General features: G+C 38.9%; 1 protein-coding gene across 2 annotated transcripts; it reads left to right on the top strand.

Annotated features, from left to right (window-relative positions):
- Window positions 1–3,403: 3,403 nt before the first annotated feature.
- Window positions 3,404–5,767, top strand: LOC111806577 (beta-fructofuranosidase, insoluble isoenzyme 1). Of its 2 annotated transcripts, XM_023691948.2 has the most exons (6): window positions 3,404–3,602; window positions 3,692–4,557; window positions 4,655–4,813; window positions 4,963–5,201; window positions 5,284–5,374; window positions 5,446–5,767. In XM_023691948.2, the coding sequence occupies exons 1-6, from the start codon at window positions 3,404–3,406 to the stop codon at window positions 5,623–5,625; spliced, it is 1,734 nt and encodes a 577-aa protein (XP_023547716.2). In that variant the 3' UTR covers window positions 5,626–5,767. The 2 variants fall into 2 exon arrangements, with proteins under 2 accessions (XP_023547716.2, XP_086984926.1); XM_087128800.1 differs by lacking the exon at window positions 3,404–3,602 and having other exon boundaries at window positions 3,691–4,557; window positions 5,446–5,766.
- Window positions 5,768–17,230: the final 11,463 nt, after the last annotated feature.

The raw sequence follows: 17,230 nt of genomic DNA, 5'->3' as shown, positions 1-17,230 counted from the left end.
TTTCGTACAATATTTAGTGGATATAATAAGAGATCACATGAAAAAATAAACTTTTTTCTTTTAACGTTTCAATAACACTCGTCTAGAGAATGGAAAAAGTCGTCAATGATACATTTATGTCTTCGGTGAAAAATGACCTCAAAGTAGTTTGAAAGCAAAACCATTTTTAGATACTTTTCTACGGAACACGTGGGTGAATTTAGTCGAATTTAAAAATTTGGAAAAATTTGGAAAAATTGTGGAGTAATTTGATTATTAAGATGTGTGAAATGGGACCATGAGGTACAGAACATCACATGTAAATGGCAGCTACTAGTGGACCATCACAAAGATTTGGGCAAAAATAAAACATGGGCTCCACACCATTTTTAAATTTTTATAAAAATTATGTTACACCAATGTTTTATCCTCATGTCTTAGGGCCCCAACAACCTACGAGCTTCGACCCACCAAAGTAACTTCCCCCACATCTGTCCTAAAATTGTTTTGTTGGAAGTTGGAACCTAACCACCACTCTCTATTTTTAAGTTGAGCGAGAGCATAGATTTATTTTAAAGGTGCATATGGATCTGTCAAGAGGCTCAAATTAAAGATGAAAATTGAAGGTTGAGAGAGAGACTAATGAACGTTAAAGGAGATGCCGACTACTATGATGTGCCGCTTCGAATGATGATATGTCATAAGTGTTGGATGATGGAAGTCCCACATCGACTAATTTAGGGAATGATCATGAGTTTATAAGTGAGGAATACTAACTCCATTGGTATGAGGCCTTTTGGAGAAGCCCAAAGCAAAGCCATGAGAGCTTATGCTCAAAGTGGACAATAGCATACCATTGTAGAGAGTCGTGTTCATCTAACAATAAGGAGAATTAATGAGAGTGATTATTATAATTGAGAACTAAGAAGTATTGACCAACATAAACCACCTATGAGAGTATAAAAAAAAAAAAAAAAAAAAAAAAAAAAGCTTCAGATGTGGAATCTCACACATATTAATACTAAAAACATTTGGATGAACTACACGTTAATAGATATGTACCTGTGCCTACATATATTTATCAATAGATATGTAGATGCGTACATATATTCATTAACCAGTAAAATGAAGATTTGATACCAACATTTGAACCTTTAACTTTTGACATGAATATCACCCCATTATCAATTGTTAGCCCAAATAATAGTAATCGAGGTTTACAACAACAATACCTGAACCACACTAATACAATCTATTGCATCGTGTTTCTATAGCAGCAATGAAAACTAGTGATCTAGCTTTTCATTCTTTCCAAGTGTAGGGAGCACGTTCAATGATCAAATAATCATCTCGAACATCTTTTACAACCCAGATCTCGTCATCGAGGTATACCGTCTCAAACCTATAGAAAATAAGACAAAATGCCACATTTATGCTCATGATTGAATAATAAATAAAATAGTCCAGCAATGAACCGGAGAAAATCTAATACTCTTATCGGTAAGATCTAGGCATAATCTTTTGTTTAAGTTTAGGTATAAGCATGAACGCCCAACCATTAGAGGTTGCTGGAGATGTGAACATGAACATGTAAGTTAAAAATGGACAAAAAGAAAAAAAAAAAAAGAACATTTCATTTTTAGTAAAATCCAAAAGTAAAATCAAACAATTGGGTGCAAAGTAAATAATATCAATACATTCACTTGTATAAAAGAAGTAGAATTTGTTTAGCTCTCTGTATTATAACCAGAGACATAAGAGGATAAGACATCTATCAACATGTAGTAAATAGAATCGAACTCTAGTTTTCACATCTCCGTGATTCTTTGGAGGAATAAAAGAGGCAATGGTGCTGTAGGTTGTTTGGTAAGTAGTATTGGTTCTTTTGGAATAACCTCAACAAGCTAATGCCGTACAATCAGATCAGAAACAGAGAAGTACAATTTAAAATAAAGAGGACTAATGTGAGATCCCATGTTGGTTGGAGAGGGAAACAAAACGAGTGTGAAAGCCTCTCTCTAGCAGACGCATTTTAAAACCGTGAGGCTGACGACGATACGTAACGGGCCAAAGAAGACAATATCTGCTAGCGGTGAGCTTGAGCTGTTACAAATGAAATCAGAGCTCAGTTCCAAATGGTGTGCCAGTGAGGACATTGGACCCCCAAAGTGGTGGATTTTGAGATCCCACACTGGTTTGAGAGAGGGAACGAAGCATTCCTTATAAGGGTGTGGAAACCTCTCCCTCGCATATGCATTTTAAAACCATGAGACTGACGTCGATACGTAATAGCTCAAAACGGACAATATCTAATAAAGTCAATAGGAATCTGTGTAAGATAGGAAAACATGGAATGTATTTCTTAGATTCGGAGTTGTTGTTTCTGTAAAACCACAACATATCTTCAATAGAATTCTCTCTTTGAATGATTGTTCAAACCCCTTGGATTCATATTGATTACACCATATCACAGAAAATGAAGGAGTTTTTAACGTGAAGGATGATATTGTTCGAGAATCAGTTATTTTTGTAGAGACAGAAGGTGGAGTTTTTTATTATAGTATTGATCGAACAAAATCAATTCTTACCGCAACAACATCGTGAACTCAGAGTTTAATATCAAATATTTGAGACATACATAAACATTAACCATATATAAAAAAAAAGTGAACAAAAGGGAACTCATAAAGATAATGAACTCACCAGCCCTGTCCGAATGGTGGCAAAGGAATTTCCCAGTTTCTTCGTCGCACAACAGCACTTGTAAATCTAAACAATCAGATTCAAACGCAATATCAAATTACAGGAATGTAGTCTCTACTTCATTGGTGTTAGAAAATTAAAATAAAATAATAATAATAATAATAATAATAATAATAATAAAATACTCCAAATTTTGCATTATTTAGGGTAACAAAATTTGGAAATAATCTTTAATCAATAAATATCATATAGAACCATAAAATAATAGGAACAAAATGAAATAAAAAATTGTTCATATCGACTTAAATTGTCTTTGGTTTTAATTTGAAAACTCGATCATAATAGACAGATTTTGGGTTTTAACTTTGAAATCCTTTCGTTGTAGTAAATGTTGGACGTTAGATCTCCAATAAATACAACATTTTCGCTTTTAAGTCATTAGTACTCTTGAAATTGAAGCCAGAGATGATTTGTCAATGTAGATAGACATTTTAAATCTGTGTATTAAAATATTTTTAATAAATTAAAAAGGATTAATGCTATTTTTAAAAGTTAATTTAGATTTTTTAGTATTAGATATTTTTTTTAGAGTTGAAAGTTCGAGAATAAGTTAACCAATTTGTCCTATTTTTAGACTAAATTTATATTTCTTCATCTATAAATGGTATCAAACTCTTATTTCTTCTTCACTTCAAACTTCACTAACAAAGCAAATTCCACAATGAATTTCTTCACTCTTCTAGCTATTCTTCTCGGATTCTCCTTTTGTTCTTTGTTCGTTAACAATGGCCCCGTCGTCGTCCAAGCTCTCCATAAATTCTATCCCAAATTACAGTCTATCGAAAACGACAACGACACTGAGATCAAGCAGCTCCATCGAACCGGTTTCCACTTTCAACCTCACCGTCACTGGATGAACGGTTTGTAATAATTTCTACATTTTACACGTGTGCACATTGTTTTTATAATAATTTTGATATGGGCTCCATAAACATGTCATCTTACGCAGACCCGAATGGCCCAATGTATTTCAAGGGAATTTACCATCTCTTCTACCAATACAACCCCGAAGGCGCGGTTTGGGGGAACATTGTCTGGGCTCACTCAATTTCCAAAGACCTTATCAATTGGAAGTCACTCAAACCCGCGCTTTCCCCCTCAAAGCCCTTTGATATCAATGGCTGCTGGTCTGGCTCCGCCACCGTCCTCCCCGGCCTCAAGCCCGTCATTTTATACACTGGAATCGACTCCCAGAATCGACAGGTACAAAACTACGCCATTCCAGCGAACCTCTCTGATCCGCATCTAACTGAGTGGGTCAAACCGGATAACAATCCGATTGTTGACCCGGGTACGGAGGTCAATAGTAGCGCCTTTCGAGACCCGTCGACGGCGTGGCTGAGCTTCAACGGTCACTGGAACACCATCATTGGCGGCAGGAGCGAGCAGACGGGAATGGCGTATTTGTATAAAAGTAAGGATTTTTTGAATTGGACTAAGGTGGAACAGCCTTTACATTCTGTTCCGAATACCGGAATGTGGGAGTGCCCTGATTTCTACCCAGTTTTCCACTTCGGTAGATTTGGTTTGGACACGTCTATGACGGGAAATTGGGTTAAACATGTGTTGAAGGTGAGCTTGGAGATGACTAGATATGAGTATTATACGGTGGGGAAGTATTATCCGATGACGGACAAGTATGTTCCGGATAATACCTCGGTGGATGGGTGGAGTGGGTTGAGATATGACTATGGCAATTTCTATGCTTCCAAGTCGTTCTATGATCCGATGAAGAAGAGAAGGGTTTTGTGGGGTTGGGCTAATGAATCTGATAGTGTCCAGGATGATGTTTCCAAGGGATGGGCTGGAATTCAGGTCTGTTTTAGATGCAATGTGCTCTGTTTTGTTCTATTTTTAATTGAATTTGCTCTATTTTGTGTTTGGGGCGACCTTTTCTTTGTCCTTTTTGTAGGCGATTCCTAGGACGGTGTGGTTGGATCCCAATGGAAAGCAGCTCTTACAATGGCCAATTATGGAGCTCAATAGGTTGCGACGGAAGATAGTTATGATGATAAATCAAAAGCTGGTTAAGGGACAAAATGTTGAGATCAAAGGAATTACTGCGGCTCAGGTCAGTATGTTTAATTCATAACCAACCTGCTCTTAACCCAAATCCCCGACACTGTGGTTTGTAGCGGGTTAAGAAGATGTGAAAGCACCTTTAAGATTAAGAAACAAATTTGGTGTCATTCGATCAATTGTTTCTTGTGTTTTATACAGGCCGATGTTGAAGTTATCTTTAGCTTTTCGAGTTTGGATAACGCGGAGACATTTGATCCAAGCTGGGTGGACGCACAAGCTGTGTGCAGTCAGTTGGGATCAACGACCCAAGGTGGTGTCGGACCCTTTGGGCTTCTGACTCTAGCTTCAGAAAACCTTGAGGAGTTCACTCCTGTGTTCTTTAGGATCTTCAAGGCTGAGACTAACCATGTGGTTCTTATGTGCTCTGATGCAAGAAGGTAGCTTCAATTCCCTTATCAAATGGACCTTATAATTATTTTTTCATGTTTACAAAGCTCTTGTTTCTCTCTTTTGGTGTAGCTCTTCTTTGAAAGATGGATTATACAAGCCGACATTTGCAGGTTTTGTTGACATCGATTTGTCGAGTAAAAAACTCCCATTAAGAAGCTTGGTATGTTAAAGTCATAGTCTAATGCGTTCTCGTAGCATATCGGCAAATCTAAACTATGTATTATTGTGTAGATTGATCACTCGGTGATAGAGAGCTTCGGAGGAGGAGGAAAAACATGCATAACTTCGAGGGTATATCCAACAAAGGCAGTGTTTGAGGATGCTCATTTGCATGTGTTCAACAATGGAACAGAGTCTATCACGGTGGATTATCTAAGCGCTTGGAGTATGAGAAGTGCTTGGGTGAACTAACTCTTTTTTAAGAACAAATTTCTAACGGCTAATAGTGTTAGAACTAACTCTTAGTTTTTGTTTAATTAAGGCTCGAAGGGCAGATTAGCCTTTTTTTTATTTTTTATTTTTTATTTATGAATAAAGAGTTAGATTTTTAGAATTTCCCTTTGTTGATCTTTATTAATTTATAAATACTTTTTAGACATAGTATTATAACAATTAATTCTATAGATGGTTCACTATGGAAAGATACTTTTAAAAAATTCAAATTAAAAAAAAAAAAAAAATAATAAAGAAATAATTCCTTTTTGAAGAAGGTAACCTTGCATTATTGTGAAGCAAGTACATTTTCATAAAGTTATTCTTCTCATATTTTAAGTTATAAGATCTTCATGTATTTCTTACATTCATATATTAATTTTTTTAAATAAATAAACCATTAACCCTAATGTTTTCTTCCTTAATAAGCCTCTAAAGTTTTGAAATACCCTCCTCCTCTTCAATAAGAAAATCATGTAACATGGGTTACATTTCTACTAGTTAGGTAGGAGTGAACTCGAGTTGGGTTGAAAAAATCTTTTAGACCAACCTGAAATTTCAGGATTGAATGTTAAGCAATGTGAGATAGTCAATAATTGTTCACTTTGAATCGGGTAGCAAGAGGGCGCTTATGCGTGGGGCCTTGTGGGGAAGGGCCCAACCCAATAGGGACAGCACACCCCCACTTTAAGCACACCTCTGTATCACTTTTTCACTCTTTCTAGTTGGAATTGGTGACCACGCGAGCAGGTTAGATGCGTGGGGCAGAGGGCTCGTAGTACCCCCTTTTCTTGATCCAGCATTTTCTTCGTTGAATCACCTACTAAGATGATGCGTGGGGCAGAGGGCTCGTAGTACCCAATCGGTGAACCACGTGAGCAGGTTAGATGCGTGGGGCAGAGGGCTCGTAGTACCCCCTTTTCTTGATCCAGCCTTTTCTTCCCCCTTTTCTTGATCCAACCTTTTCTTCACTGAATCACCTACCAAAAGGCAGGCCTGCACGCTGAGACTGACTACTAAGGTAGGCGGTGGACTCTTTCATTAAGGAAGGGAACTGACTACTAAGGTAGGCGGTGGACTCTTTCATTAGGGAAGGGAACTGACTACTAAGGTAGGCGGTGGACTCTTTCATTAGGGAAGGGAACTGACTACTAAGGTAGGCGGTGGACTCTTTCATTAGGGAAGGGAACTGACTACTAAGGTAGACGGTGGACTCTTTCATTAGGGAAGGGATTTGACTACTAAGGTAGGTGGTGGACTCTTTCATTAGGGAAGGGAAGAAGGGGCCTAAGCACGGCAGATGTTGTACATACACTTGAGTGGCAAAGGAAAGCGAGATCGTACATCTTTTTCCAGGCCTGTTCGGACATACGGTTCCTGGGGAAGATCAAGTTGGTGAGCCGTGTGATGGGAAACCTTCCCGCACGATTCGGAGAGCACTGAATTAGAATGAGAGGTTCATCACCACATCAGTGCATGCAAGAGGAGCTAGCTCGATTTGCAAATTAGTCTGACTCGTAATTCACTTCTGACTCTGTGTTCGATAGCCTAACCGTAGTGATGTTAATTGTGGTTACATTCATAAGTAGCTTGGTCCATCTTTATCCATTTCATATATGCTGAGGACCCGCATAGCCCTCAATTTATGTGTTATTTATCAATTTTTACTCAATTTATGTGTTATTTATCCATTTTTACTTTTTTTTTTATGCCAATGTTGGTGACTGGAGATAACTCTCTTCAATTATTTATGGGATGGGAAGGAGTAGGTCTTGCTTCATATTTGTTAATTCATTTCTGGTTTATACCACCTCAGGCAGATAAAGCAGCTATAAAAGCTATGCCCGTCAATCGAGTAGGTGATTTTGGATTAGTTCCTGGGATTTCGAGTCGTTTTACTCTATTTCAAACAGTAGACTTTTCAACTATTTTTGCTCGTAATAGTGACCCCAGAAATTCTTGGATTTCTTGCAATATGAGATTGAATGTCATAACAATCATTTGTATTTTACTTCTTATTGGTGCTGTTGGGAAATCCGCACAGATAGGATTGCATACTTGGTCACCCGATGCTATGGAGGGGCTCACTCCAGTATCCGCTTCAATTCATGCAGCTACTATGGTAACAACTGACATTTTTATGATAGCAAGGTGCTCCCCTTTATTTGAATACCCACTTACGGCTTTGATTGTTATTACTTTTGCAGGAGCTACGACGTCATTCCTTGCGGCAACAACTGGATATTACAAAACCATCTAAAGAGGGTCATAGCTTATTCAACTTGTAGTCAATTAGGCTATATGATCTTTGCTTGCGGCATCTCTAACTATTCGGTTAGCGTCTTTCACTTAATGAATCACGCATTTTTCAAAGTATTACTATTCCTAAGTGCAGGTTCGGTGATTCATGCCATGTCGAATGAGCAAGATATGCGGAAGATGGGGAGGCTTGCCTCCTCGTTCCCTTTTAAACTATGTCATGATGTTCATGGGCAGCTTATCTCTAATTGGATTTCCTTTTCTAACTGGATTTTATTCCAAAGATGTGTTCTTAGAGCTCGCTTACACTAAGTATACCATCAGTGGGAACTTTTCTTTCCGGTTGGGAAGTGTCTCTATCCTTTTCACCTCTTGTTACTCTTTTCGTTCACTTTTTCTAACATTTCTAATACCAACTAGTTCATTCGGGCGAGACATCGTAAGATGTCATGATGCGCCCATTCCTATGGCCATTCCTTTAATCCTTCTGGCTCTCAAGAGTCTCTTTGTTGGATACTTGGCCAAAGTCTGACCTGTTAGCCTATAAGTCAGTACTGTGACGAAGCGGCTCTTGCTCACCCGACATGATTGTACGAGGTCACAATTCACCCAACACGATCATCGGTGGTGAGCAAGAATTGGGGATCGAATGTGGGCGAAATTTCTGCCAATGGCTGATGTTCAGTCGACTCCCTCCCCCTTTGTGGGGGTCTGGACCCTATGAGTGAGCAGAAAAGGGAGGAGGAAAGAGGCCCTGACGAACCGTCATAACTAGTGAACAACTATAAGCTTCGCTACCCAATAGTATGGAGTACTGACCACACTGACGGACAGGCCTTGAAGCGAAGGACGAGAACGAGCGGAATCAATGTGTTCAAATTTCAGGCCTTGCACTGACCATCTAATGGACCATGGACTAAACGGCCACTGCTTGAAAGGACTATGTCCAGGGGACCGCCGCCCCCCACACACAAGGTACATCTTGCGCCTATGGGCCGCTATAACTATCCAACAAGACACTCGAAACTGCAAGGATAAAAAATCCACCTGGTAGACTGCCGAGCTACAAGTCCCACGACACAGGAGCGGGATTCTCTAAAACGCCAAGGTCGCGGGTTTCCAAGAGGGCCCACATGGAGACTTGGGATCTCAGCAGGAAATGCAAAGGTTGCAACAATGAAAGCCGGCCGGCCGATAAGCGGAAGAGAATCTACTTGTTGAGTTATGATTTGAGTAGGCTGATAATAAAGAATACTCTAACCTGGGAACCGAACTGTGGCTATACCAAGCCCCATCTTTTTTGGTTGGGCTGACAATTTGTGTCTAACGAGATCAACAAAATTCTCAACGAACTAGTTTCATAACATAATTGTTATTATGTCTTCAAGGATTTGGTTCTAAAAAAGAAGAAAGAAGAGAGTGGGTTTCCTCTTCTTCTTGTGTAAGCAAAGAATGAACAACAACCTTAAATGTATTAAAGCAGGTCCACTAGAACGTGGGAAATTCAAAAGGACGACAACTATCTTATTCGATCATGAACGAGTTGGTCTAAAAAATCTTCCTTGAGGAGATAGTGGAAACATATACAACCTTGGCCTATGGATTTCTTAACCTCGGGTCAGCCAAAGCGACCCCTTCAAATCAGTAAGTATTCTGGCGGGTCTACCTAGTGTAGCGCGAGCTAAAAGGATCTTTCAAGAAATACCTGATCGAGGTTTAGAAGATATGTTTTCATATTGGGTTTTAGACCTTATTCACTGGCCTTATAAGAGCTCCCTCGATCTTATGCTCACCATGTCCCTTGTAGTAGGTGCTTTTTCTTTTTGGGCACTGGTACCCCAAGCCATTCTCGAAGTGGACCCGACCGTCGTCCAAGATCCCAACAAAGCTACAATGCGTAAAGAAACCCAACTCGATAGCCCTAACTTCGTTGCCTGGAGGATATATATCACTCTGACCAAAAGCATACTGAAACAATATCATGAGCTGATAGGGGATCAATGTATCGAGGATCCTTGGACTGAAGTAAGGAAGCGAGCATTCGCGTACACGTTAATTTCGATAAACATTGGTTTAATGCAAGATTCGGTGTGTACTTCCCACCTAAATATAGGCCATATAGAAAAGGAGGAACAATGGTTCAATCTAAGAGCAAATACACGAGGATATCATCGATGCAAAAATAGAATGCAAAATAGAATCATAAAAGTAGAAGAAAATGAAAGAAAAACTCAATTAAGATCCAATCAAGAGAAAGAAAAGAAAGAAGGGACAGGATTGAATACGAGATAAATCCTACTGTGAGTGAATATGATCTGATTTTTAGTTAACCATTTTTTGTTAGGTAACTATTTTTACGTTCTACTGTGAGTGAATATGATCTGATTTTTAGTTAGGTAATTATTTTTACGTTCAACCCACACACAATTGAAGTAAATGGGAAGTACACGTCGAGTTTACTTTTCTATTTTTAGGATACTTTGTTATTTAAATATACCAAATGAATCAGAAATCAGATCATCGGGTCTTCAGGCAAATATTCTCTCCTTTGTTTTCCATTATTTTTTTTTCTTCAAAAAAGTTTTCTTTCGGCCGTTTTTTCTCTGTTGACGTTTTCCTCTCAATTGCCAAGAGTCAACAAACTCCAGTGATAGGAAACATAAGAGACCTTGTTTACCTTGAAAGAAGTCCATTAGATTTGAATGTGTATAACATATATTTTTCCTTCCAAAAAAGAAGAAGAAGAAAAAGAACGGACTAAAGCCTAAAAGAAATGAGATAGTGAAACCCGAGTGAAATAAGGGAAGGTAATAGAGTATAAGGTTTCGGTCAGGGAATAGAGGTCCAGGGGAAGCAGCTCACTCACACTAACCCAATCTCTACTAGTGAAAAAAAGGTATTGAAGATAGAAGTTCAATAGAAGAAAATGAAAGAAAAAGAGGAAGGTAATAGAGTCAAAGGTTCAGGAAAGAAAAATGAACAAGAATAAGGAGTAAAAGAAGAAAGAAAAAGAGACTGTAAAGGTTTAGGATAAGGAGAAGTTAAGTTGGATGAATCTCCTCTCTCTCCAAATTCTTCTTTTTTGACTCTCACCATTTTCAGTTCAATCAAGGAAAATAGGGTATAAGGGGAAGGATTCATTCTTATGAACCGAGCTCAAGCTATCTATTTTACTCTCCTGTAAATTCTATTTGTTTAAAGCCTAGAAAAAGAAAAGAGAGGTTAAATTCTATTTGTTTAAAGCCTAGAAAAAGAAAAGAGAGGTGAACGAGTAAAGTCAAATTAATCCTTCCTTAAACCTTCCGAAACAGAATAAGGAGAAAGAGAAGAAAAAGAGAAGTAGTGAAGCCTATTTACCGAGTGAAAGAATAAAGAGGGAATAGAGTCTTTGGTGAAAGTCAGGTTAAATAAAGGTTCCAGAGCGAAGCTACTCGACCAATAGAATAGACAGAGGATTTAATTGACTCAACTGTATTTGTTCGTTTTGATTTAATTATCTTCTTCTGATTCTGTAAAGGTTCAAGAGTTTACCGAGTTTACAGTCTTTGAAGGGAAAACTTTGATTCGAGACGCTTTACCTCATGAAAGAATAGTGAAACCCTAGTTTAAGAAGAATCGTTTGAAAGATAGAAAGGAAGCAAACAAAAATGCTGCTACTAAATCTTTGAACCACCTTATTTATTAACTTGACGTTACTTCTTACGAGAATGATGATTTTATTACGAGACAAATTCTTCTTTTATGACGAGAATCTGAAAGGAATCAAAAGAGAAAGACGAAAGAAATGAAAGAAAAACCATTCTTGAAGAAGCGTGACCAATAAAATAGGTTATGGAAAGAAAAGTTTCGAGACCGAGGTTAATGAGGTAATCCCAGCAGCTTTACCTATTGATTCAAAGGTGAAGGAGAAAGAACCAAACCCCTATTTCCTCGAATTAATAAGGAGTCTTTCCTTCCTTAAATCCTACTATCCTCTTTTAGTCTTTCCTTCCTTAAATAAACCTGACAAAAAAGAATAACAAGAAACGGACTAAAGCGAGGAGCGAAGCCACCTTGTTTACAGTGAGTGAAAGAATATGAGAGCAAGGGAAGAAGAATTTGGAGAGAGAAAGAACCTTTAACCTATTTACTAAGTTGACGAAGATTTTATTGACTCGACTAGGTAATCTCAAACTAGGGGAAGGAAGGAGTGAAACAAACAGACAAGAAATATTAAAAAAAGAAGAAGAAGAAAATGAAAGAAAAACAAAGTCTCATCCCTAACTAAATGATAATAATTCCTCTCCTTTATAGTCAAGCTGCTTTGCACCTTTCCCTCTTCTCGTAACCCAAAGGCATAAATTGATAGCTTCCTTTTCGAGTCACCCCTAGATTATCACTAAGAAAAAGAGGAAGGGAATAGAGTAGAGTCAAAGGTTCCAGTCAGGGAATAGATTTAAAGGTTCCGAAGCTAAAAGCACACCAACATCATTGTAATCGAAGCCTAGTTTACGAGGTTCAGGTTAATAAATAAGGTAAATAGGTAAAGCTGCTAATGAATGGACTCTCCTTTACAGTCTCACATATTCTCTCCTCTTCTCCTGTAAAGTGAAGGAGCGAAGCCGAGTTTACAGTGTTTGAAGAGAGAGGTTCAGGAGCGAATCAGTTTCCCCTTTCCTGACTGAAACATGACTTAATGAACGAAACACTGTGTAGTATATATATCCGCAGTCTCAAGAAAAGAAATAGTGAAATCCGAGTGAAAGAATAAAAGAGAAATGAAAGCAAAAACTCACTCTTTTTCAGCTACCTAACAAAATGATGATAATTCCTCTCCTTTACAGTCGGGTTACTTCGCACCTTTCCCTCTTCTCGTAACCCTTAGAAGTAAGAAAAATAGTTTACAATGTTTGAATGATTTTTTATTCTTTTGTTTCCTGTAAAGTTTGTTTTTGTTTTCGGTCAAGTCTTGACTTGAAACACTTGATTTTGAAGGAGAAAGACTATTATCCTATTTACCGAGTGAAAGAAGCGAGAGGAAAGAAAAGAGCTACTTTTACCTCGTGAAAGAAGGGAGATGAAAGAAGCCGAGGTTCAGGTTTTTGGTTGAGTCTTTCTCTTTTTCTTATGATTTAGAATTGTTGAGGAGAGAAGACGAAGACAGAGTGAAAGAGATGTTTTCAATAAAGAAGGAGAGGAGCGAAGCAATGAGACCGAAGGGAGAGGAGCTGTTATCTATGTAATTGAAGAAGTTGTAGAAGAGCACCACCACGGTTTAGGTCCCGACACATGGGGGATTAATTCACCAGCAAGGATCGTGAATGGAGGAAAGGGAAGAATGTTACCAAAATTTTGAAGTCACCCCCGACCGAGACCTAGATGGCAACCTAACCTAGTACGTCATAATTGAGAAAGGGAACTAACCCCCTAGGAAAAGAAAAATAACAAAACAAAGGTAGAATGTATTGAGAGCCCCACTCTTTGCATTGGCTGAAAATGGTCATAGTCTAGAGTTTTTACTCGGCTCGGTCTGTTACCATCAGCCAAACAAAGAAGCCTTATCCTACAGAGAGATGGAAGAGCTCCAGGTGAAAGGGATTTTTCTTAGCTCCCGATACGCCGAATGCCGAAACCTCAACAAGTGACGATGACCATTTCGGTAGACACCGAAGTCCAGTCCAAGATTCATAAGGAATCTTAAGAGCCCAGGGACATACCTTTCAACCAAATCTAGGCATACCTGTATGAGATCGTTAAATAGATCTTCAGGGACAAAGGACGGCCTCTGAACGATAGAATCGTAAATTTCTTTCTAAGATTAAGAAGAATCCACTTTATTAACAAAAACAAAGATAAAAAAGAGAAAAGTGAACCAGTTGATCCTTTCGCCCTTCCTACTTATTACGATGAAAAGAAAGAATACACCTAGGAATGCCAAAGTGATTAAGTGAGATCGGAAAAGGTAAAGGGAGGTTAATCGTCCTTTCACTAAGAATACCTCTGAAGGACTATACCGCAAGATTGAATATAAAAAGCGGTGCCAAGGTTCAGTAACACCATCTCTGGTTCTTGGTAATGCCATCTGTCATTTTGCACCTTATACGCCGGCTCCAAGAATTTCTTTGATAAAGACTATATGTTGGTAATGCTGGGGCACGCCTTAAAGTAAAGTGCTCCTCCCTAGGTCCACCGTCGTCAACTATCGATGACTTGCCTTCAGTGTTCTTACAGCACTTCATAGTCTTTATATAGTTTTTCTCGTACCCTTGTAGAGCTGCTCATCAAAAAATGTTTCCCAAGTCATGTTGCAACCAGACAACTCCATCTCTCTCTTGTATTGTGTCCTTCCTCCTTAGAATCGTTGTCTGATGGTCTGAATCTCCACTGGAATCTGAACTTGGCATCTTGGCTTCCTCCTTCGATCCGTCTTGCAAGTGCAGGGTATCCCTGGCCGGATCTACTTTCTCGACTGTGTGCTTGCTGCCTAAACCTTCTCAACTCTGGCCGCCTATAGCAGTTATTTTTCGAGTAGCGTCTCGTAAGCATCTTCGTGCTAAGCCGTCAAAGCAAAAAAGTAGATGCTAAACTAAAGGTGCATCAATGGATACCTTCTGCCTCAAACACTTCTCCAGCGGCTTTACTGGTCGCAGGTCTGCCATTCCAGTGTCTAGAACTAGAAAAGTAAGAACATTGGCTTACCGATCGCCTACCATGTCTCCTCTATTTTTGGATTTCACTTTCCCTTGCTTCCACACCGTGTTTTGATTTTACTTCTTTAAAAAGAAAAGTGTCTTTTTCAATCTTTTTTGAATCCACAGCGCAATCGGACAGATATTGATTTTTATGAACAAATAGAAGGAGGATATATAGATTTGCGTGTGGAAGAACTCTACTTGAGAAGTTAGCCCGAGAAGCTTGAGCTTGAAAGGGGTATCGTACACATTTTATATAAATAAGCGCTTTTGTGGGCTACGGGTGGAGGGCTATGAGATCGTTCACTCAATTCCGGGGAAAGAACTCCCTAAGTCTTAGTTGGAAGCTAAACCAAAGCTAAGCTTGTAGGCTCGTAGAGAAAGCCATTTTGCAGGTATATCCACGAATCTATGTTCCTGAACAGTCTTGGAGAAACCACCAGCACCCGATGTTGAACACAACTCTCTGTGGGAAACACTCGCACACTTTATTAAGACCAATCGAGAAGAGAGTACAAGACATTTTGTAGAAACGACTAATTTGTGTTGCTTGGTATTTCTTGGGATGATGAACTAGGTAGAGTGGAGGGGTATTTATACTAGATGGTAGTCAATCTATTCCTAAAATTTCTCCATGTTTTTCCTAAAATACCTAAATCATTTTCCTAAATTTATTCCTAAAATACCTAAATCATTTTCCTACGTTTATTCCTAAAATCCTAAATATAATTACTCATACAATGGCTGGGCTTAATACTATTGGGCTAGTGATGACATTTTAACACTCCCCCTCAGCACTAGTCCTCATTCGTTGCACCATGTTGAGCTGACAGTGAAAACTCTCATGTTTGCCGGTATTCAACCCTATTGTAAACAAGTATGCCATTTGATCATCTGTCTTGACCTACTGCATCTCGATTTCTTCCTTCAAGACTCTCTCTAATGAAATGGTAGTGTACCTCCACATACTTTGTTCTAGCATGAAACATTGAATTTTCTGCTAGGCGAATCACAGATTGGTTGTCGCAATGAATTGGTATTGGATAGTCAATTTTCTGGTGCCAATCTTCCATCAAGAGTTTCAGCAATGTACTTTCCTGAGCTGTTCCAGCTGCTGTTATGTACTCTGCTTCTCTAGTTGACAATGATATGGTTGGTTGTCTTTTGTTACACCAAGAAATTGTTCTCGAACCAAGATTGAACACATACCCGGTGCTTTACCTTCAAGTATTGTGATATTGTTTGACATATCTCAAAGTCCGTCGGGCCGCATCCAAATGAGGCTTCTTTAGACTTCGCATATACTGACTAATGACACCAACTTCATTTTCGAATCCATTTGGTTGGTTCATGTAGATCTCCTGATCCAACTCTCCATGCAAGAAAATATTCCTTCATATCCATCTGCCAAAATTTCCAATCTTTATTAAAAAGTGCTGGAGGAACCTGTACAATAGTCATCTTCGCCACTGGACTAAACATTTCATCATAGTCTAGTCCATATTGTTGACAAAACCCTCGAGCTACCAGTTGAGTCTTGTATCTTTCGATTGATCCATCCGGTCAACGCTTTATTTTGTAGACCCACTTGAAAGAGATGGGTTTAACATCTTCTAATCTTGGCAGTAGTTCCCAAGTTTGATTCTGCTCTAGGGCTATAATTTCTTCCCCCATCGCTTTCTGCCAAGTTGAGTTTTTTTATGCTTCTTCATATGTCTCCAGCTCATTAACTTCATCTTCTACTGCGTTGGCATACTCTGGATTTGGCTTTAGGATTATTTCTGAATGTCCAAGCTGTTGAGGTGTTATTTCATTTTCACTAGGTTCGCTTGGTTTTGTCACTTCTTGCTCACCAACACTAGTGTCACTTGAATCTTCAGGCACATCAGCACTTAAGCAAATGTGTACAGTTTGCTCCCCCATCTTCTGTGGAAGAATCTCGTCAGTTTGCTCCTCCGTGTTCTGTAGAAGAATTTTTTCAGTTTGCTCCCCCGTGTTCTGTAGAAAAATTTCTTCAATTTGCTCAAGGCTTGGTAATACTTCCTTCTCTGAGGGCCACCCCTCTTCCATTGCACCACTTTGATCGTCAATCATGTGGTTTGAGTATCCTGAATCAATGATCCAATCATTCTCATAATTGATATGGTCTCCCATCATCGCCATGAGTGCTAGCTCATCTTCTTCTATAGCATACAGTACCTCTGCATCCCATTCCTCCTCCATCTCCATGTTGGAGGATGCCACATTGCTTTGGATAGATTTTTTATTGGACCAACAATCTTTGGACATGTGGCCCTTCTTCCCGCAATTGTAGCAAATGCCCTCAAATCTTTTCACTTGAGAGTTATTAGTATCGTTCTTTGAGCTCTCCCTGGTTGTACAGTTCCTTGGGGACTTCTTTTGTCACCATTGTATCCGCGTTTTGTAGATGGCCTATTATTGCTCTGGCTTTCACTTGTGTAGAGTGCTTCTTCTTCACCCTTCAATGTGATGCCTCCTATTTGTTTAGCCATGCTTCTTGGCTAGCTAACAAATTTTCGAACTCTACAAGTGATGGTTGAGTGGGCCATCTTTGTACAGCAATAATAAAGCTTCTATATTCTGGTTGCAATCCGTGGATTATAATCCTCTTCATTCGAGATTCTACAATGGCG

The sequence above is a fragment of the Cucurbita pepo genome, chromosome 12 (assembly GCF_057944985.1).
Source record: "Cucurbita pepo subsp. pepo isolate OVF chromosome 12, ASM5794498v1, whole genome shotgun sequence".
Lineage (NCBI taxonomy): Eukaryota > Viridiplantae > Streptophyta > Magnoliopsida > Cucurbitales > Cucurbitaceae > Cucurbita > Cucurbita pepo.
This window is presented reverse-complemented; position numbering and strand designations above follow the sequence as displayed.

Excerpts from the sequence above, each read along its gene's own strand:
- LOC111806577 (XM_023691948.2), top strand. The coding sequence starts at position 3,404 with ATGAATTTCTTCACTCTTCTAGCTATTCTTCTCGGATTCTCCTTTTGT. Across the intron at positions 4,558-4,654 it reads AGGGATGGGCTGGAATTCAG|GCGATTCCTAGGACGGTGTG; the intron begins GTCTGTTTTAGA and ends TCCTTTTTGTAG. Across the intron at positions 4,814-4,962 it reads AAGGAATTACTGCGGCTCAG|GCCGATGTTGAAGTTATCTT; the intron begins GTCAGTATGTTT and ends TGTTTTATACAG.